General features: G+C 31.2%; 4 protein-coding genes across 4 annotated transcripts in view; all 4 read left to right on the forward strand.

Annotated features, from left to right (window-relative positions):
• HELRODRAFT_188329 (hypothetical protein) overlaps positions 1-2479 on the forward strand; it is a 4900-nt gene extending 2421 nt beyond the window's left edge. Inside the window, exons 4-9 of the mRNA XM_009017447.1 lie at positions 58-471; positions 624-983; positions 1176-1248; positions 1515-1674; positions 1792-1981; positions 2107-2479. Coding sequence (XP_009015695.1) covers positions 58-471; positions 624-983; positions 1176-1248; positions 1515-1674; positions 1792-1981; positions 2107-2430 — 1521 coding nt within the window. The 3' untranslated portion in view covers positions 2431-2479. The remainder of the gene's footprint in view (positions 1-57; positions 472-623; positions 984-1175; positions 1249-1514; positions 1675-1791; positions 1982-2106) is intronic.
• A 1131-nt stretch (positions 2480-3610) lies between these two features.
• HELRODRAFT_160492 (hypothetical protein) lies at positions 3611-6419 on the forward strand (the record flags this gene model as incomplete). Its single annotated transcript, XM_009017448.1, has 6 exons — positions 3611-3619; positions 3982-4258; positions 4696-4908; positions 5133-5186; positions 5801-5928; positions 6324-6419. The coding sequence occupies 6 exons, from the start codon at positions 3611-3613 to the stop codon at positions 6417-6419; spliced, it is 777 nt and encodes a 258-aa protein (XP_009015696.1).
• Positions 6420-7749: 1330 nt separating this feature from the next.
• Positions 7750-12871, forward strand: HELRODRAFT_160493 (hypothetical protein; the record flags this gene model as incomplete). Its single annotated transcript, XM_009017449.1, has 3 exons — positions 7750-7801; positions 8680-10121; positions 11006-12871. The coding sequence occupies 3 exons, from the start codon at positions 7750-7752 to the stop codon at positions 12869-12871; spliced, it is 3360 nt and encodes a 1119-aa protein (XP_009015697.1).
• A 3771-nt stretch (positions 12872-16642) lies between these two features.
• On the forward strand, positions 16643-23461 carry HELRODRAFT_155693 (hypothetical protein; the record flags this gene model as incomplete). Its single annotated transcript, XM_009017450.1, has 21 exons — positions 16643-16678; positions 16926-17006; positions 17151-17306; positions 17713-17787; positions 18098-18197; positions 18498-18663; positions 18851-18922; positions 19106-19212; positions 19329-19432; positions 19665-19737; positions 20174-20244; positions 20419-20467; positions 20553-20755; positions 21036-21101; positions 21262-21398; positions 21487-21583; positions 21795-21912; positions 22111-22215; positions 22424-22467; positions 22725-22862; positions 23315-23461. 21 exons carry the CDS (start codon positions 16643-16645, stop codon positions 23459-23461), a joined length of 2145 nt encoding a protein of 714 aa, XP_009015698.1.
• Between the last annotated feature and the right edge of the window lie 215 nt (positions 23462-23676).

The raw sequence follows: 23676 nt of genomic DNA on the forward strand, positions 1-23676 counted from the left end.
ATTGCAAATAATAATGCAACAATCATCAACAATTCAATGCTTGCTAACATTTCCAAGTTGTTGAGTGGTCAGTTGCTGTCAAATATTAACAGCAACCTACTTGCCACTATCAATAATTCGTACAATAACACTGAACATGTTGGCCAACTCAACAACAACAATGATAATAACAACAACAACAATAACAATAATAATGTCACCTATAAAGAAATTACAGTTCCAACAAAGCCAGTTGCTTCAGCCCTACCATCCTCCTTATTCACACAGGCAATGATTGTACCAACGCAACTTTTTGCCAACAATAATAATACAAACAACTTGAATGTAACTAACAGTAATAATAATTTAAACAATAACAATACCGACAGCAACAACAATAACCAACAACAACAAAATGCATTTACTTCACCTCTCATTATAATCAGCCCTAATCAACTTCAGCAACAACCTATCTTTCTTCCTTCTGGTCATGTAAGTTGAAAAATTTTTTAAACCCCATATATCATATCTTTTGTTTTTATCATTAAAACAATCTTATGCAATATAAATATTAATGTCCTTCTGGATTCTTTGTCATCTTAGCACAGATAAATATATAAATATTCGTTATATCAACTTGACAGTTTTTGCAGGGTATTCAACCAAGCTTTATATTCAGCTCTGGTGATGCGCTCAGTCAAGAAACTCTCCTCAAATTGGCTCAACAACAACAACTCCAAAGTGCTTCGAACAATAACAACATCCCTGCAAGTCTTAATAACATTGCAAACAACAACAATAGCAGTAGCAATGGCAATTTCAACTGTGCAAAAGACTCTGCTGATTTAATAAAGCTAAACAACAATTCATTGCTGAATGCTGACAACAAGCAACAAGTTGTCTCAAACAACATTTCGAAGAAGAGGATTAAAAGGGATGCAGATGTTGAAGACAACACTCCTAATAAAAATATGGGTTTTACTGTCAAATTGGCTATTCCTGAGGTTTGAAAAAAGTATTTTTATAGTTATGTATCATTTTTGCTTAAATTACTTAAACAAGCTTTTTTGTTTTTTCTCTGTGTATTTTTGCAAGTGTTATCTCCTTGTGTATGTGCAAGCGAGTGTATGCTTTTTTGTTAGTTTGTCAGCTGAAATAATTTCGTTCATTTCTTAAAATTGATTCCAATTCTACAGCCAGAAGAGAACATTGAATTAGAAGAGTTAGAGAAGTTTGCAAAGATGTTTAAAAAAAGAAGAATGGAACTAGGTTTGACATGTTTATCTTTTTGTAGTTGTTTGAGGAAATTTTAATTAGTTCTATTATCTATTGTTCAGTGGATGAAAAATTATTAAAAGCTTATTTTTTTACCGTGTGAGTTTTTATATAGTAAATTGTTGATTCCAATAGAATCTGTTTGCAAAAGATTTGTTTTTTTCTTTGTGATTGTTCTATGTTAATTGTTTAATGATTGATGTTTTTGTCCTATTACTTATACTGACTTGATATATGTTGCTTTCTTTATAACCTGTCAGGATATACACAAGGGGACGTCGGATCAGCTATGGGCAAACTCTATGGTAATGATTTCAGTCAGACCACAATTTCTCGATTTGAGGCTTTAAATCTAAGTTTCAGGAATATGTGCAAATTGAAACCATTGCTGCAGTTATGGCTTGATGATGCAGATGACCGGTTATTCAATTGTTTTCATTTTTTATTATAATAAACTCAAATGTTTTATTTAATTTTTTGTTTGCTACATGTATTTTCATGATAATACTAATTTAAAAAATTTTTGATTTTAACTAGACATCGTTTGCAAGAGGAGCAAGGTGATATGCACGATAATGGCTCTGGGTCATCTTCAAGAAGGCGCAAGAAAAGGACGAGCATCGATGCTAACATTAGAATCACTCTAGAGAAAATGTTTCTTGTAAACTCAAAACCTACTTCTGAAGAAATTTCTAGTTATGCTGATAAAATGAACATGGAAAAAGAAGTACATTATTCTTTCACCTTTTTTTTTCTTTATTATCAATCATATGAATTTCAGTGTGACGTAAAAACTTTATGTAATTTAAAAAAAAAATCGATAAATTATTTTTATAAAATAAAAAAAAACAGGTGATAAGGGTGTGGTTCTGCAACAGGCGTCAAAAAGAAAAACGCATTAACCCTCCATCACTGATGAATTCGTCATTGCCGTTGAACATAAGTGTAATGGAAGAAGAGGAAGACAATAACTTGAAGGAAGTTGATATGGTTCTTGAAAGTAACAACAACGTTCTCAACGGTGACGCCACGACAACTCAATTTAATGATGCAAGCGGTGAAATTAATGACTCATTCAATGCTCCTTCTACGTCATTATGTTATACGATTGCCCCGAATATTCATTCGTCGTTAAAGTGTGAACAGTTTTCTGAAGCTAATATTACGAATAGTTGACGTAGTTTTGTGATTTGATCTTTGTAAATAATTGGTTGTGCACGTCAAACGATTGTGTGATTTTTTTTTATGCTTCATTTTCATGTTCATTTATGTGACAAAATAAAAAGCTATCGGTAACAATGTACAATCAATATATTTTACAATAAATTTTGGCTCCAGGCAGTCGACGTTGGCAGATCTTTTTATAACTAATTTCTGATATATTAGTTTTCTTTATCTATGGTTCCAATAGACAATTTTTTTGAAAATCGTTTTTCAACAAATGAAGATGGCAGAATATGTCATCGTCAGTCTAACTAAAGTTACATTTTGTGTTTTTGTCGGCCTTCTCAACATGCAAACGACGTGCAACCCAACCCAACGTGCAAACGACCTAACCCAACGTGCAAACGACCCCTAGCCGCCCATATAGTTGCTTGCGAAGTAGTAAGGTTTAGCCCTTGATTTTTTCAGGACTGCATGAGTGGAATTGTATTCACAAGTTATATTCTCATGTTGGAAGGTATCTTTATATTGTGGTTTAATTGCTTAAAAGGCTATGATTGTTGGGTAATTTTTTTTGTGCACGTTTATGCTTATGAAATCAACGTGTTTTGCACATTGGATATAAATTTTGTTGAATGAATTTTAGTATTGTTACAAGTGTCAAATTTTATCTCTAAAAGTTTTAAAGTTCTATCTACTCTTCTTATATATATCCATGTTAACAACGCACAAACATCGTGTATGATTACATGTTGCATGACGCAAGCACGAAGCGTATTATAGGTAGGTTGGGACTGAGATCTGGTGTGCTTAGCAGATTGTCTTTAAAAAGTTTCAACGATACTTAAACTATATTGAGACGGCTCGTGGTACAAACATTGTACAATTTCGATCTTCTTGTGGCCCAACGTGTTGGAAGGCTGCTTTTATAGCATTTAGAGTAATTAATAAGTTGTATTGTTATGTTTTGATTTATTGATAGATTGTGCTAAAAGTTGTGTTGAAAGTTTTGTAGTAGTGTATTTACAGGCAGGAAGATAGGTAATCTTTGATAGGCATTCAAAGGTTTTTCAGGAGATTTGGCTGACATTTTTTTAAATTGGTGTTGCGGAAGAATTTTGTCAATGGATAATTGACAAAAGTAGTTTTTTCGGTAGGTTATCTCGAAAGACTGTTGATATATGTGTCGATCATGTCGATAGTATGTGTAGATTATACGCGTAGAAGTGTAGACATTTCGTTAGACATCAAAATGTTTAAAATTTTATTTGCATTATTAATATAATTACTGTTTCTATTTTTTGTTGTGTTATGTTAATACAATTGACTAAAAATCTGAAAACTATTATGTTATTATACAGATTAAACGTTAAAGGATATCTATTTGCTCAGAAATCTTTCGAAAGGAATGGTACCTATAGGAACCTCCAAAAATTTTAACAAAAATGATTGGTGCTTTTATATCCAATTTCGTCGTATTTGTATTCTGTGTTCAATTTTTAGTTTTTGCGATATTCTATTTTAATATTCTCCGAATTTTTAATGTTCCAAAACGTTTACCAGCAACAGCCTACTGGTTATGTGCCAGTTGTTAGGCCAATGAAATATGTTAAGAAAATTAAAGAGCCCTCGACGCCAGTTTTGTGCGAGATTTGTAACCTCAAGTTAAATTCGACTTCCCAAGCTGAGGTCCACTTAAAAGGCCAAAATCATTTGAAGGCCGTGAAAAAATTAGAAAAAGCGTCGTCCGAACAATGTTCTGAAGGTGAAATGAACGGACTGAATAATACCGTAGACTTCAATTCGACGATACAGAACATACCAGTCATTCAACCATCATGTTGGTCACTATTCTTCAGTATTCTTTCCAATTTATTTCATTCTAAATCTTTTATAAAAAAATTTTCATTCTTATTTACCTAAAGTTTAGGTAAATAAGAATGAAAATTAGGTCCTAAACCTGAGTTATTATGTTATTAACGAACCAATAAATAAAATAAATTATCAAAAATCTAATTGTTCTTAGAAGATAGATAGATTATTTCTGTTGGCTGTTTGACTGATTAAATTAAATTAAATATTCTGTTATAAGATTATAATAACATTATATAAATATGTATGTTTCTGTATGGTGTCATTTAATTTTTATTAATACAGTTGTTTTAAATGTAATGATTATATATATATTTTAATATTAAAATAAATTAAATTACAGCAAATAAATGTAACATTATTGTGGACTAAAATTGTTAATAAATTATAAAATTTTTTATGCAGCTCAAACAGTTTCAGACAAAAGTGATGAAAACAACACTGAAGGAGGAAAATCTGAACATACTGAGCCTAATCAAAAAAGAACAAAGACATTAACTTATGTCTATTGCGAAGTATGCATGGCTAAGTTTAACTCTCAGGCTCAAGCTGATGATCATTTCAAAGGATTGAGGCATTTAAAAAAGTTGAAACTGATGCAAAAGTCTGCTCATATTGGTAATATGTTTATATGTTTTCATAGCTATTTCTCTGGACCAATCATTGTTAGTTACAATATGGTTTAAGTTTATAATATTTTTGTATTTTTATCTTCAAATTAGTTGCATATAATAAGCCACATAATACGAACATGTCGATGGTGAGAAACCAAACCTTGCATAGTTGTGTGGTCTGTGGTGTCACATTAAATTCTAGTCAACAATATGAACAACATTGTCTAGGTAAGCGTGAGTTTTATATTTTATATTTATTTCAGTACCAGATACCAATACCAGGTCTGTTGAATTAGTTTAAATGATTTCAATACTTAATGTTACAGTAATGGGGTAAATTAATACTTTTGCTCAAGCACAACCTACCAAAAACAAATTTCAAGTACTTGTACTCATATTTTACTTTAAACTTAGGTATCTGTTTTTGTACTCATATACATTGAGCACATTGAGTTTTTAGTTAATAAATGTAATAAAATGTTACATTTATTCAAGTCTTGTGATGCATGAATTTTTGGGAAGTTGTGTAAGTGTCCAACGTTAATCACTCTTATCAATCATATATAATTGCACTTGTACTTGAACTAAAGTACTTGTAATCGAGAAATAATTACTCATACCTGTACTCAAAGAAAAGTACTTTTACACATCACTGTCGTATGATTCAAGAGTTTTTACGTTTTCCAGAAACGAGTATTTCTATCTTCTATCTCAACATAAAAGCAACTTGACTAGCAATGTAAAAGTACTACAGTCATATCTTTTTAATTTTAAATGATTTTTGTTCTGGCCAGTCAACTACTATATTTACCTTTGAAAACCCTTTTAAACTCTAAACGAACTGATTATATTTTATTATTTTATTTCTGTGACAGAAATTTATTTTCACTGTTCAGGTCAAACTCATAGAAGCAAAATTATCAATCTGACTTCCGTTAACAAAGAAATGATAGGCAATGTCAATGGATGGTTTTATTGCAATTCATGTAACATCAGTTGTCCAACATCTGCAGCACTTCATAACGTTAGTTGGCATTTACAATGTTTGTTCACTTCCTACAAAAACTTTCTATTCCAACAAACATTCTCAGTCATCAGCATTTGTCAATTAGACAAGTAATTGTTTTAAAGCAATTTGCGCATGTCAATGCAAAACTGTTTTTCAAAAGTACAAAGTTACAAGCTCACAAATTATAGTGAAATTTTTTAAGCCAAATTTGTAATTATATCTAAATTTTGTGGCTTGTTTGTTCAACAGCAGTCTTTTGCATATGTTCAGTGCTCTATGTTATCAAATCAAGTCTGTGATTTTCATTTTTAACCTTTCATCCAACTCTCCGTGTTTTATTGGTGATTTTTTTCGGTCGTTCAATCACGTTTTATATATAACAATAAATTTAAATTATTTTTATTTTCTAGCATGTTATGACTATGGAGCACAAAAGTAATGTTGGTTTTAAAAATTCTCAGCTGGAAAACACTTACATTAACTGTTCTTATCCCATTCCATATTGACAAGGAGCGCTCATGTTTTTCATTCATTTATATTTTTTCAAAATTATTGTAATTATAATAAATTGGTAAATTGTTGTTGAAGTATGGGCTTTTGTTTTGTGAATTAATGACCAAAGTTTTAAGTTTTATTTAATATGAAAATTTTTAGAAGAATCTCATTTCTATTTTTGTTAATAAAATTAGAGTTTGTAAGACTCGATTATTTGATTTTTTAAACTTTTTGCAATGTGTTAACTTCTCAATGTGACCATATGTTCTGCTTCCATCATACGCCCATACGTATTTCACACACAAATATATATATATATATATATATATATATATATATATATATATATATATATATATATATATATATATATTAGTTTATAAGGATCATGCAAATTTTTTTTTAATCTTTTATAAAATTAAACATCATTAACGAATTTAACACTACAGAATAAGCTTTTTTTCACCAACATTAATTTGCACCAATATGGAAGCACCTATCTACAGCCCAGACAAATAAAACCGCATATAGATACTGTCGAAACATCGACAAAATATTTGTTGCCTGAAACAATCTTGATACAATTTTAAACAACATACAACCAAACCAGTCAAAATTCAAACTTACTGTAGAACATTCTCCCGAAGACTAACCACCATTTCTCGACGTCGAACAAATTGCTTCTAAACCACCGTGTGCATAAGAAAGAGCAACTAACTGAGGGATGTGCCTCATTTGTAGAAGTGAATGCACTGAAGCCGTATATATAGAGTATATATATTCTATTTATATGACTGAAGCATTCTTATATAGCACAGTTGGCACTTCTGTTAATCGGACATACATTGAAGACATTCATATATAGAAAACTTTTCTATTTGTATTGGTGGGTATATTATAAGTTCATCTTTATCATGAGTAATTTTCTAAATCACTATTTATTTTTTTAGTTGTCATATGTAAGATTGAGTTGAATGCATGTCTGAGCGTTTGCATTAATTTTGAAAAATTTGCAGTTTTGTATAAACCATCGGTAATAATCAAACTAAAAAATTTATCATTTATTTATTATTCAATCCAAGTGTGGTGTGCAACCCCTGTAACCAACCATAGTCCAATTGAAGGCTTAACAATAATAATCAGTTACATCCCTAATTTGTTATCATTGATTTCGCTCAACTTTTACATTAACGCTTTTGTTTTTCTAGATTTTTAACATTTTAAATTTTTAAAAATGAGAAAAAGATCAGTTTCTAGAGAGGTTTTCCGAGGTTAATGATTTTTTAACAATAAATTTTTTTTTTAAATTGATAATTTTTTTTGATAAACCTTTCTTTATACATGGGCAGCGTGATAATGGTCTACATTCCCTACACTACAACCAGCTATCCTGGTATTACCTAACCAGCCTACTTACTAGTCACCAGTCTATGCTTCTCATGTTACGTAATGACCTGATTCGAATACAACGAGAGAATTGTTGATTCCTCCGATTTTTAGATTTAGGAGAGTGTATGTAACATAACGTAACCTGTAACATTTTTCATGCTAATAAAAAAATATAAAATAAAGTTATTATAGCTTATTCTTACTGAGAGGTACAGGAGCCTGAGTATTTTGAAATTATATTTCATTTTATTAATAATATATCCTAACTAATTATATATAGTTTAGTTTAGTTATAATAATTTTTTTAAATAATTAATTTTAATTTTGTTTAAGTTCATTTATTTAGTTCATAAAATAAATTATAAATAAAAAATAAACAAATAAATGAACTGGATAAAATAAATAATACTTAAGCAATATACTAAGTTTAAAAAAATAATAGTAATTTAATTTATTTTATATAATTATTTTAAAAGATGGTATGTATGACTATGTCTATAAATAATTATATTGTAATATAATATGTTATATTAATATGGAAGGTGGTAACCAATTGTTTTGAAGTTGATGCTTATCTTACCTTGATAAGTTAAATTTCCGTAATCCAGGTGCACTTAATAAATACATAAATTTTTTGAAAATATTTCATGAAGCTCTTTGCGATATTAGAATGCTTGTGCTTTGTATTTTTAAAATTGAATTATTTAGAGTTCAATCATTTTGAATTAAAATTTAAAAGGGTGTGGATGTTTTCAAAATAATAATATTATTTATAGTACAAGTACGGCCTTCCGTATATAATTGTTTGTTTGAACATATGCAAATTTTCAATCACATTACCTATTATTTGATTTAGTTTAAATTCATTTTTTAACGTTTCAGGCATTCAAAATGTTGACATTGAGATGTTGTCAATGTTGCCCGAACAAGATCTCAGACCCATATTACCATGCCTGGTCAGGATGTCTCTATGTTCTCCTTTGGACAATAGTTCGGCATGGACTGCTAAACGAAAATTAATTTTAAAGTGCTTATCTGGTATTGAGATAGTAAATAATTTGGTAAGTTTGTTGTCAATTGATTTTCATGATCTAGAAATTGCCACTAAAGACCGTCAGTTAAAACTTGGTAACAGTTCAAGAGAGTCATTGGTGAATGGTCAGGTAAATCAAGGATTAGCTTTAGAATTTGAAAGGTCGGAAGCTCCGAGAAAGTTGAGGTTTTTACTGTCAGAAATGTTGTCCATAACTGCCCAAGTGGCAGATCAAAATGACAAATTTTTAGAAAAATCTTCAGAACTATTTGAAACAGAAATTTATTTAGATGAAGTGTCTGATGTTCTTTGTATTACACAAGCAGAGCTTCCTCACTTGTTGCCTATGTTGCAAGTTGCTGAAGCATTACTGCATGTAAAAAATGGATCGTGGTTGTTATGCCGACTGGTAGCCAACACTCCTGAATCATTCTTGGATGTTTGTAGACATCTGGTGTCACTTGGACCTAGACAAGATTTTGATTCAGTGGAAAGCCAAAGAAGATGTGATGCACTGTTAGCTCTTTGCGATATCTGTCCATCCCATATGCTCACAGTCAGATCTATGTGTCTGGAAAATTGTAAGTTGCCTGATTTAGCTCTACAGTTAACACTGAACTACAATGAAGAACATTGGGTGGAAGATAGTTTACAAAATATCCTAACATTTATGTGTGGAATCTTGCTCGATAGTGATTTGAGTAGCAGAAGTTGGTTTTCTCAATACATCAGGCTGTGTGACAAAAAGAAAGATTTTCATTCAGCTGTTTCTGTCATGCGTGAAAAGTTATTAAACGAAATGTGCATTAGTTTGCTATCAGCACATGAATTGACTACTGATGACATGCTTGTCAAAGCTTGCTCAATTATTAGACTATACAGTACTTTGAAATGTGTTGCAGGATTGAAATTTTCCGAAAAGGAAAACAGCACATTGTTGAAACTGGTACTTAAAAAATCTCCAACAAGTAAATCTGGCATGAGATTCATATCACTTGGCCTGTGTATGTTGTTGGCATGCCCACATTTGCTGGTGACTGATGAAGAAGAAAAGAATGTCATATCATGGTTGAAGTGGCTCCTTGATATAAGTGACGATTATGAAATTTTATATGATGGGGAATCTTCATTTGGAGAGATGTTGCTTCTGTTGGCTATTCATTTTCACAGTGGCCAGAATAATGCCATTTCAGAGCTAGTTAGTGCCACATTAGGTATAAAATGCCCCACCAAGGCAAGTGCACTCATGCGACTGAAATCCATTTTCACTGTTAAAGTTTTTAATGAACAGGTTATTACTACACTTATTGTTTATTTTAAAAAATTAAATTTTATGCTTTCATTAATGAGTTTTCAATTTAGCCCTGAAAAGTGTTAAATTTATATATTGTTGGCTATTAGTTAATCTTTACGACAGTTTATTTTTGAATAAATAGTTAATCTTTTCAGCTATTAGCTTGTCAGATGATTTTCCTCCACCCACACTCCATTCACTCCATACATTTCTCAATGTTTACACGTTTCAACTAGGAGACTAGCTATCTCCAATGCACAAAAAAGTTGCAGTAAATTTTCTGTCTACTATACATACTGTTTCATATAACTATAAATGAGTTTTCTTAGTTTATATACTGAATATGTTTGTTTTTGTATTAAATTTTATTACCGTTAAGTTTTTATTTTGTCTTATGTTATTAGCGTTGCTGCTCAGTTATTTGGTTGGGTATTAATGTTTTTAGTATTTTCAATGTTCATTTCAATCATGCATTAACACAAGACCTAAACTTCATTGTAAAACGAATTCAATGTTTATTCTATGTTTTTTTAGTATTTTTGCTTTTTAGAAATCATTTTAACTCATAACTTTATACAAAATAATTGAGCATTGATTTATTTTAATAATATTTATTTTAATAAATACTTCACTTAATAACCGTTTTGAGAACTAAGTATAAAAAAGTTGGCAGGGAGGGTTGAAACTATTTTGAGCAAAAGTACTTCAAGGTATAGAATTTTGTAAAATTAGCTGAATGTATCAAACAATCTTGCTGGCAACTGTTTCCTTATACGGATTGTTTAATTAACAACTTGTGTCAAATTTTAAATTTCTTCATTTAGTATATATTTTAAATTTTGAATTTTAAGCTATAACTAACCATCATTGTTTTCCCAAAGGTTGTAGCTGCTCATGCTATAAAAGTTCAGGTTACTAAAAACCTCAGTCGCAACATCAAAGGTTTCCTCCCCATCCACTGTATTTATCAATTATTAAAAAGTCGAACATTCTCCAAATATAAAATATCAATTAAAGACTGGATAAGTAAGCAAATGAGGGAATGCAAATTTCCTATCCATCCTATATTAAGACTGTTGATCGATGCCTACGTCAACTCAATATTGCTACCCAGCACAAAATCTGATAGATCTAACGAGCCAATTTCAGAAACAAATCTTGCAAACGTTTTTCAAAAAGATAGTTATTCTTTGCCTGTTAAATTGGTACATTTGTATTACGTTATGTTCTACCAAGATGTTCTTATGACTAACATGAACACATTGCAATCATCTAACAGACCATTTGTTAGTTATTCATCTTCATTCGTCAACAACATACCTGTCAAATTTCTTATGCAATCTGCCCAAACAAAAAGTTCTCAAATGGCAGGCATGTTTTCAAATTTGTTGGGGTTGGTAGCCATCCATCAACCACATCTGTGCAACGCTTATGACTGGTTGTGCTGTCAGGATGTCGATGATTCTCTTACAACAAATTTCAAGTTGGATAAAACATCTAAAATTGTCATCAGTCCGGAATCGTTGCAGAATGCACTCAAGCTTCTCCCATTTAATTACAGCCAATGTTGCTTGATTCTCGAAGAATTGTCAACATATCAGGCTGCAGAACTAATAAACTACAAAGAAATTTTCATTAACGATTTGTTGTTATTTCTTGATGACTGCACCCCAAGAAGATGTCAAGATTTAATTTTAATCATCTGGAACACACTAAATTCATATTGTCCTGATTTAAAAACGTTGACAGTGAATGCTTTGAGTTACAAAACAGATAACCTTGGTACTAGTTATTATAAAGAGGAAGATTTAGTTACAGACCCATTAATTGTTCTTCGTTGTGACACTCGAGTTTTCAGATGTCCACCTCTCATGGAAGTTCTTCTACTGATATTAAATTGTTTTTTGCACATGTCAAAAACATTTCTAAGTAATCATATATTTGGCACTCCAGTTTTGGACAGTAACAAAGTCACTGGTGCAAGCGACAGAGAAGAACTTCGAGTGGCTTTAGTAGCTGCTCAAGAAAGTGCTGCTCTTCAGATTTTGCTAGAAAGTTGTCTGCCGCTCTCTGTTGATCAAGAAAAAAATGAACTGCTATTATCAAATAAAAGAGAAGTTCAGTGCTTAGTATGCTCCCATATACATCAAAAATTCATTTCGGATCCTAGTTTAGCTAAGCTGATACATTTCCAAGGTTACCCTTTGCAACTGATTCCCATAACTGTTGCTGGTATATCTTCAATGCACATATGCCTTGATTTCCTTCCTGAACTGATAGCACAACCTCAACACAACAAGCAGTGCTTTGCGATAAAACTGGTGTCTTATCTTAGTCTCCAATATCCGGTACCCAAATCTCTATCTGTAGCAAGATTGTGTGTAAATGTTATGAAAACTTTGTTGTCCGTATTAACGAGTGAGCAGAGGCCTGCTTTTTACGTCAGCACTCTTCCTGACTTGGTTCGGTTTTGTACTGCATTTCCTGTTATTACTGATGACACTCTGCATTTTCTCAATCAACTCGGAGCAATAGTAAGATCGGAAATAGCGGTCAAATTTGACAGTTTGAATTCGATGATGATTCTTTCTAATGACGGTTGTGAGGATTTCGATGAACATTCAACATACACGAACAATTTAGATTCTGCGCCTGTTAACGATGTTATGTTATATAAACGCATTTTAAAAACATTTGACGAAGTCGTTGGTGCAACAAATCTACTCAAATCAAAGCTGAAAACATGATGCTGAGATTTTTTAATAATCACATATTTTTGTTTGTTTTTAATAATATTTTATATTTGGTTTCTGTAAATTTTGTCTGTATCTCTATGATAGTTTTTGTTTCATTTAAAAAAATTGTTTTAAATTTGAACAATATCATTGAACGAATAAAACTTAACATCTTTTTAAACTTAAAAAGGATACATTCTAATGCGACGTTATAAGTTTAGGTTTAATTAGATTTTACTTTTTTAAATATTGTGAATTCCTTAATCGACGTAGACTTCCAAGACAGGCAAATCGTGTTTTGCGTTTTCATTCTGTGTATCATCAAATATTTAAGTCGAAAATTTGTCTAATTTTTTTCTTCGTTTTGAACAATCATTACATAAAGGAAACCTTCAAAAGGGTAACTCTTGATGAAGCTGAGTCCCCCGCAAAATAAAACGTAAACTATATCAGAGGAAACATTTTAACCATGAAAGTGAAAGTTGAAATTAAATAAAATCGCATCAGAAAAATATCGGGAATCAAAATTGAGATAAAACAGAAAATAAGTGAAAGATGAAATATAACATTTGAAATTAAATGTTGCACCAAAATTAAATCGAATAATTAGTGAAAAACAAAGTGTAATATTTAAAATCAGATGCTGCACAAAATTAAACCAATATAATTTGATAATAATGCGTCAATTCGTAAAGTGCCAGTTGCAAGATTGGTTCGGTAAAGGCACCCGGACCCTGCATCCGCCAATAAGCTCCGCCGACAGACCGTTTCACACACGTGGAGCCGCATGACGGAAACCGCGAAATGTGGCTTAGCTACTGAATTATTTAAAAAGGATAAAGATGATGGACGTCATTCATTGTTTTGTGGTGGCTGGTGAAGAAGTTGTTGAGCAATTTGAAAAGAAAATTGTCACTCATTACATATCTGAACTTGGCAAAAGTCCAAAAGTTGCGGGATTTGAGTGGTACAAAAATCAGAGTTGAAGAATGAGCGTTACGGGTTTGGATCTGAAGACATGGAGTACCTTGCTAAGTTACTAGAAAATTATGGGATGGAAACCATCGCGAATGGAACCGTCGATTTGATGAAATATTAAGCAAGGAAGAGCAGTATTCATTGATGTACAAATTGACTGAGCTATATTACTTCAGCATGCCAGTAGAACAATAGTTCGCGAAAAACCAGATGTTGAACAATTACGAAATTAAAGCAAAAATCATCGTCAAGGATTATCATTCGCGTATCATGAAAAGAAACAGATTCATCTTTCTGCCATTTGTGAAAGAAAAATTTCTTAATGATACGTGCAGCCTGTGTTCGGAAAAATTTTGTACAAAGTCATTCGTATACATGATGGAATGCAAACATGTGACTCATGTTTGTCTTCGAGACTGGCTGAAGAAGGAAACATGCCTTACTTGCAAACGATGCTATGTATTCCGAAGTAAAACATTCGCTAACTACACACTGAAAAAGAATGACAAAGGAGAAAGATTACTCAACATTTTTTTGCAGATTAAATAACATTTTGTGACATTAAACTTCATTACATTTCTCTTTAATTAAGATAACTTAACTTGATGTTTATCCATGAATTGATATTAAATTGGCAAACTCGTGCATGTATTATATGGTTTGACTGAATTTTGGTCTCAAAGTTCGAAAATAATGTAGTAGTAGCAGCAACAGTAATGCTGTTCTGGAGGTTATCCAGAGAGCAAACTGTCAGAAATGCTAGCACAGCTGTTTCGTTAATTGATTGTTGTTCATCCAACAATCAATGCCTGCCATAAATTTGTTCATTGATTGTGCACCAACAAATTCATTTGGTAATGAGTTCCAAGTATTTGCGACTCCTTGAATAAGTAATTCTGTCTGCCTATGTCTTGTTAACTCTTTAAAATATTTCAAAATATGACCTTGCGTTTTAGTTTTGACTATGTTAAAACGATTATTTAAATCAAATTTGTCCAAATTATGCATGATTTTAAACAACTGAATCAGATCTCTTCTTTTTCTTTTTTCCACCAAAGTTGTTATTCCTAATTATTTAAGACATCTTCGTAAGCTAGGTTTCTTATAAACGGAACCAACTTTGTTGCTCTGTGCTGGACTCTTTCGATTACCTCGCTATCACCATATAGATCTGGAGACCAAACTGATACTGCAAACATCTTTAGTATCTTTGGCAAAATAAACGGTTGGTACCATAGATACAAAAATTTATTTTAAAGTTTGACACGAAATTCATCATTGTAGCCGTAATTGCAACAGAGCTTTGTTTTAAAATTTGAAATAAATTTTCAAACTGCTTATAAAGTTGATTATGAAATACTTTGTAAAACATAGAAACATTTATTTCTAGGAAATCTTAAGGTTTGTGTTAAAAACATTTGTGTTTACTTTATAATATTGCTTCTAAACTTAATAAGGTATATTAAAATGTTGATTGTTTTTGGTATATATTGTATATAGCTATAGACATATTTGAAGAATAAAATAAAAGGGTATATGGATATTGTCGATATACATATATATAGAATATTTACATATATTCTATATATATGTCGATGTATTAAACAACATTTACATCAATAAGTATTGCGTTATCTTTGCCACTTTTCTATAGATATATGTAGATCTTTTTTTTACAACTATAAAAAGTCGATATATATAGTAAATAACATTTACTTGCGTGCCATTACAATCTATAAAGTTTATGTTTCCATATTCGGTCAGCTGTTCTCGTTATCATCTGCTCTGCGGCGTTTATTAATAACGTTTTAACCTCACGACTTATTAGAAATCATGGGAAAAAAGTCGAGGAAAGGTAATTTTGGATAAATTTTTGATAAAAATTTTGTTTCGGTTTCTTTTCATTTTATATGGCTAGATTTTCAATTATCGCTCAATGTCTGTCCGGGTTTTTTTAACTAAAAAGCGGGTTACGCTTCTAAGTTTAAATTATTCAAATCAAAATTCAATTATTGCTTTCAGAGTTCAAAAAAAGTTCGAGTAGAATAAGAGATGACTTTGACGACGACGGACAAGAAGAGATGGATTTTGAAGATGTAAGCCAGGATGCTGCAGGTTTGTCTGTTTTCAAAGGTTTTTTTTTATTATTTAAAGTTAAAAGAAGTGGTTTAGTTAGTTAGTAATTATTTATTAAAATGAAAATGATAAAATAAAATTTATTTAATAATATTTAATACAAATTTATAACATTTTATTTATTTTATTACGTTTATTATTTTATTACGTTATTATTATGTTTTATTTGTTTTTATTTATTACAAATGTATTTATTTATTATGCCCTACCTCAGGGAACTGGGTCTTTGAGCGCTAAACGAAGATTGATTGATTTAATTTTTAATACAAATTTATAAAATATAATGATAATTAGTGAAACGTCTGCTTGAAAGCACATAAATTAATGTTGTCCACTCAAATGTTAATTTTCAGAAAACTGAAATAACATAATTTGCAGTCTGAATTTCAAGCAATAAATTAGAATAAAGTAACATTTTTAGACATTTTATTCACATTATAATAATTAAAATTTTATGTCAACAACAGTAATATTTGTGTATTTATTTTCATACAAATACTTTTTTTCTTCTATGTAATGAATGAAATTTTCTAATGAAACATGTTATAATATCATTTCACACTAGATGAAGATGTGGGCCAGAATGTTCCAAAAGTTGCCAGTAAACGAATAAAAACAGACGACGTTGAAGATGAATTTCAAGCAAAAGATTTCAGGTGTCAATTGGCAATGAAGACAGATAATCAATCTCGGCCATTATGGGTGGTGAGTATAGCAAACATTTTATTTTCAACTGAAATTCAGTTATGCTGATACTTAATTTATTGGTTTATTTTTTTGTTTGTTTTGTTGTTAATCTTTTTCTTAATTTACCTTTTTATTAACTGACTCATGCATCTTTCAGTCATTCACTCCATTTATTTATTCGTTTTTCGTTTGTTCCTATGTTATTCATCTTTTAACCACATTTTTCTTAATATCAAATTAATGGTTAAACTACTTTTATACTCAGGCACCAAATGGAAGCATATTCCTGGAATCGTTTTCCCCTGTTCACAAACATGCACAAGACTTCCTCATTGCTATAGCTGAGGTAATTCTTATTCTAATTTACTATTATAATAAAGCAAATCTTGTAATCAAGATTTTGTTATGTCCATTTATTAATTCAAATTTTTTTTATTTGTTATTTGCAATGAGATTTTTATATTTACTAAAAATAATTTTTGGTATTCAGCCTGTATCTAGACCAGAATTTGTGCACGAATACAAATTGACAGCATATTCCTTATATGCTGCAGTGTCTGTTGGCTTACAAACCAATGTCATCATTGAGTACCTCACAAAACTCTGCAAAACCAACATCCCTAATAGTGTTATTGAATTCATCAAGGTTCATTTTTTTCTGACATATACTACTTTAATATTTATGATTTACATAATATAACTTAGAATTTTTATTGAGAGATTTTTTTTAAGCTGTGTGATCCTACCATCAGTTATGATCTGTGCCTCCTTATAAACAGAATAAATAAATTAGTGTTCATTGATATTTTGTTCTGACCCATGCTTACATCATGTTTAAATCATTCGAACCAGCTATTTATCTGCTGATTTTTCTATAGTGTAACTAACTGTCATGTCTGCAAATACTGTAGAACTTTTATATATGTTTTATTTAGCATATTTGAATATGCCATCATTTGTTTAGTTTAATATATTTGCACACGATCCAATAGAAATAGTTGTTAGTTTGATTTTTCTTTAAAAATGACATCTTCCATTTTTTGTTTCTCCAGTCATGTACAGACAGCTATGGGAAGGTCAAACTAGTTTTGAAGCACAACAAATACTTCATTGAATCCCAATACCCGGTTCATTCATCATCAACTCATTCATTCATTTTTAGAATGTTTCATTTATTTTATAATTTAAATCAATTTTGTCTTAGTTAATCTGCACATCATCATAATAACAACGTCACTACTTTCTTCACTCTTTGTTTCTGAAAGGTTTTGTAGTTAGCATAAATAATGATATGTGGTTATTGCTATAGTGAAGGTGCTGACATTTCATTGCTTCTCATTGCAATCTTCCTTCTGAACATCTTCCTATTCATCCTCGTGCTTTCCTAATTGATTCAAATTTGATTGTATTTATTACTTCATTAAAATTTGTTTGTAGGATGTCATTCAGAAGTTATTGAAGGATCCGGTGATACAACAGTGCCGTTATGTTCCAGTGGATAATGAAAAGGCTGATGGGAATGGGAATGTAAATTTTGGTTCTGTCACCGAAAGACAGGGATTACAGGTTACCAAAGACTATATTAAAATAAAATACTTTGAAGTCACTGTACTGGAAAACATTTGTAGATGTTTTTCAAGTGTTTATTGCCAGCATGACAGCTGCATTTCTGTCAATCAATAATAATGTTAAAAGCTATTGTGATGGTATGTACATGGGTACGATGTTTCGTTATTCTAGCATTTTAAATTTTGTCCAAATTTTGAACAGCTGGCTAAAACTGGGAGCACTGGATCTCAAGGGAGCAGCTCAACAAACAGTCTGTCTCTTCCGTCAGGCAGTGGTAACATGGACGCAAAAACTAACAGTGAGGCAGTCAAAGTACCCGATGATCTGACAGAATTTTATAAAAAGATGGACCTTGACGACGAAGATGACGAGAATGTGCTACAGGTTGTTTCATTTGAAGTCATTACAGGCTGCCTGGAGAAGCTGCAAAAGAGGTAAACGGATGTTTCTAATGTCTTATTATTTATTTCGCTGAATGCATTTAATTTGCTGCTTAACTAAAAATTTTTGTAAGTTTTGCCATCAAGAAGAAAAATATAAAATATAAATTTGTAGTCTAAAATATTAATTGCACAAAAAATAATACAACTGCATAATGATTGCTGATTAAATATTTTAAAGATGTATTGATCTGGACTACCCACTTCTTTCTGAATATGATTTCAAAAATGATTCCGCCAACACAGATGTGAAGTTAGTATTTCTGTACACTTTCATTTTTTATTCTCATAATTTTGAACTTTTTTTGAGGAGCTTATTGTATAACCTATCAACGTGATGTAGGTCATTAGCATATTAAAACGTCATCGCCACAAGCAATTTTAACTTTTTGTGATCAGCAGTTACCATGAAATTAAATTAATTTTATAAATTCAGAATTGACTTGAGGTCGAACACAGTCCTGAGACCGTACCAGGAGAAAAGTCTGCGGAAGATGTTTGGCAATGGAAGAGCCAGGTCGGGAGTTATCGTCCTCCCATGTGGTGAGTTCTTGTTTAAAAAACATTTTTTCAATTTTTATGTGTCGCTGCACTCCTAGCTGATTGATTGATTTCTACACATTTTTTTTATAAAAAAAAACTAAAAATTTTAAAATAAGGGGCTGGCAAGACGTTGGTTGGTGTGACAGCAGCATGCACAATAAAGAAAAGATGTATGGTTCTGTGTACATCTGCTGTTGCTGTAGAACAATGGAAGTCGCAGGTAAGTCTTTTTAGATGTCATTTTATTTTTTTGTTGTGATAATGTTTTAGAATACTATTTTATTGGCTTGTATATGTTATGGTCCTCTGACAGATGTGTGATGATTTCATTTAATATGCATGACAATACCATTTTACAAGAAAACTTTCTATTACCTGACAACTTGTTCTACATAACAAAACACTCCTTTTGTTTTTCATAACATAAGCTTTCAAATATTTAAATTGTCCAGTTCAAGTTGTGGTCAACTGCTGATGATAGCATGGTCTGCAGGTTCACCTCAGATGCTAAAGACCGGCCAATGGGTTAGATTGTTATTCTTTAATATATAATTAATTGTTTTATCGCATTAGTTATTGTCTAATCATGTTCTGTCACCTTCATCATTTATTTATCTTTCGTTGGTTCTATCTATGTAACATTCAGTAATCTCAGACTGGCAGAGCTGGGTGGCTTGAAGAAACATTTCCTAGACTGCCAACTTTAACTACTTTGCTTTTTTAATCAATGCTATTTTTTTACATTTTGGTTTTTAAGATTGAAATAGGGAAAATTATAAATGAAGTCATTAAAACATTTTTCTGACATATCACTAATTATTTTCAATGGACTCACGATTATTGTCACTATCAGTAACGAACGATATCTCCTACATTCGTGAACTTCCAATGTTATTTAATGCTTTAAAAGGTTTCTTAGTAATGTTAATGTTGCTGAACTTTGATAACTTTGAACTTGCAGGATGCTCCATCTTCATAAGCACTTACTCAATGATCACCTACTCCAGTAAAAGGTCCTATGAAGCTGAAAAGGTTAGCTCGTCATCATGATGGATGAGTACGGCTGTTATGATGATGATGATAATGGTGATTTTGAGAATGATTATGATGATAATAATGGTGTTGATAATGTGCTATTTTGTCCAAATGTTTCGTTGGATTACAAACTTAGTTATTAAACTTTAATATGCACATTTTACAATTCAGGTGATGGAGTGGGTGAACAGTGTCGAGTGGGGACTGATGCTGCTTGATGGTTCGTTCAATCTCTTTGCACACTCCATATTTTAAATTTATCACGTTGTGTACTTATAGTTGCATGATTGCCTGATTCTCTTCAGAGGTGCAATTTGTGCCGGCCAAGATGTTCAGGAAGGTCATCTCGACGGTGAGGGCGCATTGCAAGTTGGGACTGACTGCTACACTCGTCAGAGAGGATGATAAAATCTGTGACTTGAACTTCCTCATTGGGCCAAAACTCTATGAAGCAAACTGGCTTGAACTGCAGAAGAAGGGTTTTATAGCCAACGTCTATTGCTGCGAGGTGATTGAACTCGGACTTTTTCTTTCTTTTTTAAATGGGCCACTTGTTTTGATTTCTTGTCATTTTAAATTGCTGATGTCCATGCACGCAATCTATATTTTTATTATATATACTCCTCATGTAAGGGGCATTATGGAAATTCTGTACCAGTACTTAATAATAATAATAATAATAATAATAATAATAATAATAATAATAATAATAATAACATCGAAGCAGTAAAAATATGAGATGTGAGAAAAATAATTTGATTAATTATTTCCAATGTTAATAACAAAAGGTTTGGTGCGACATGACTGCAGAATTTTATAAAGAATATTTGAATTCGTCAGCCAAAAGGGGAATGGTTTGTTTTTTTCCTCAAAATTTAGTTTATTTTTATTTTTAATGGGTTGATGCGGACGAACTTTTAATATCTTACACTCTTGAAATGTTAACTAAAAATGAAATTAATTTGGTAACTATTGTATTGTTTATGTCTATTTGACCAACCAACCAATCAACAGTTGCTGTACGTGACGAATCCGAACAAGTTTCTAACGTGCGAATACCTCATCAGGTACCACGAACGAAGAAACGACAAAATAATTGTCTTTGCTGATAATTTGTTTGCCCTGAAGACTTACGCCACTAAATTCCAAAAGTAGAGTATTTTCGTTCGCTCAGTTTTTATTATTTTTCATAAATTTAATTTATTTAATGAAATTTGTTTATTTCCAAAACGTCAACAGACCCTTCCTCTGCGGTAAAACATCAACGGAGGAAAGAATGAGAGTTTTGTCCAACTTTCAGAGGAATCCTCAAGTCAACACGATTTTCGTTTCCAAGGTTAGCTTCACCGATGATATTTTTTAAATTTAAAACAAATCAGTTGAATATGCATAGAGAAAGCATAAAGTTAAATAAAGCATAAAGTTAAAATGATATATTAACTCAAAGTTAAAATGATATATCAATATAAAGTTAAAATGATATATTAACATAAAGTTAAAATGATATATTAACGTAAGGTTAAAATGATATACTTTCTGCTGAACAGATAGCAGACAATTCTTTTGATCTCCCCGAAGCCAACGTCCTCATCCAGATTTCGTCGCAGGGCGGTTCGAGAAGGCAGGAGGCACAACGTCTCGGAAGAATTCTTAGAGCAAAAAAAGGTAGCACAGCATGGAATGTAATAATAACTACAACGTTCATTTTATATACTTTCTCCATACAATCAATTTTCGAATGTTTATTTTTTAATTGTTCTAAGGATTGCTTTTTTATTATTAGCTACAAAGAATTGTAATTTTAAGATTTTAAATCTAAATCACGACGACCATTACATTACATGTTTATCATCATCTGATCAGGAGCAGTAGCTGAAGAGTACAATGCATTCTTTTATTCGCTGGTCTCAAGAGACACAACAGAAATGTATTACGCGACCAAGAGGCAAAGATTTCTTGTAAATCAAGGTACTGAATGTTATATATATATATTTAGGATATTTTCTTAGTTATCGATATTTTACATAGTATTTCTCTTATTAATTACTATATTTGTTAATTAAGATCTAAAATGTTGTTTTCTTTGCCATCCATAGATTTGTCATGGCTCATTTTTTAATTATTTTAATTAGGTTATTATATAATTAATAAGGTTATTTTAATTACATTTAATTAGGTTACAGTTATAAAGTTGTCACGAAGCTTGCGGGCATGGATCAGGTACTGTCTTTGATTCTCTTCTGTCTAACTTTCTATTCATATTTATTAACAAGTCTCCTCCTCATTATTAACATCAGAGCAACAATCCTTAGTACTTCACAGCATAAAATTACATAATAGTATAATACATGTAACATATGTATATAGTACATGTACATGGTACAAACTGGTAACAAGTGTGTGTGTGTATGTGTGTGTTTGTATGTGTGGTGTGTGTTTGCATGTGTTAAACAATGAAAGAATAACAAAACACGCAGGAGGATCTAACTCTGTCGACAAGAGAGAAGCAATTATCGTTGCTGGCCGATGTGCTGGCTGCCGACGACGCCGAGATCGATGAGGAGGAAAAGTTCGATGATTCTAACAGTTTGGAAGGCACAAATTTCGTCGTAAAAGTAAATTTATTTTTATGATTTTTTGTTATTTTCAATATTTTTTTAAAGTTTTTTTCGTGATTTTTCAGTTTAATTTTTATAGAACATAAGTTTCTGTTATGCGGACAAAAATTTTTAAAGTTTTTCTAATTTTGATAATATATATTTTTCTCATTTACTGACTTTGATGAACATCTGATTCTAATTTGTGGTCATTCATCTACTGATATACATGACCATTTACGAGGGAGAATGAACTTTTTAGATTTAATGTGAATATCCTGGTGGATGTTACATTGTTACATTGGGACAGTGTTCAAATGCTTGCAAAAAAATGCAACTGGTCAATCACACATTCGATTTTCTTATATAAATTTATTTGGATTGGTGTTTTTTTCTGAAACTACTTGTGTTGAACTTTCGCGTACATTCAAAACATGCAAGCAAACTAATTTCATCATGCTATCACGCAGAGTGGCGTTCAAAGAAGGGTCGGGAATATGAATTCCATGTCAGGAGCCGATGACGCGGTCTACTCGGAGTACAAAAATTTGTGCAAGAAAACTCCGTCAACGTCATCATCACAACATCCCCTCTTCAAAAGATTCAGGAAGTGTTAACGGGCTTCATTCAGTTGGACGAAAGTGGAGAATTCTGCCTAATTTGTGATAATTATGAATGATTATGCATCTATTATTGTTTTCATTTATTCTGACAGTTATAAAATGATATTGAACCAAGTGTACAGTACTGTTGTTAATAAATAAATAAATATATATGCTTATAAATAAATAAAAATATAAATAAATTTGAATGTTAATAAATAAGTATATAT

Source organism: Helobdella robusta (genome assembly GCF_000326865.2).
Source record: "Helobdella robusta unplaced genomic scaffold HELROscaffold_2, whole genome shotgun sequence".
NCBI lineage: Eukaryota > Metazoa > Annelida > Clitellata > Rhynchobdellida > Glossiphoniidae > Helobdella > Helobdella robusta.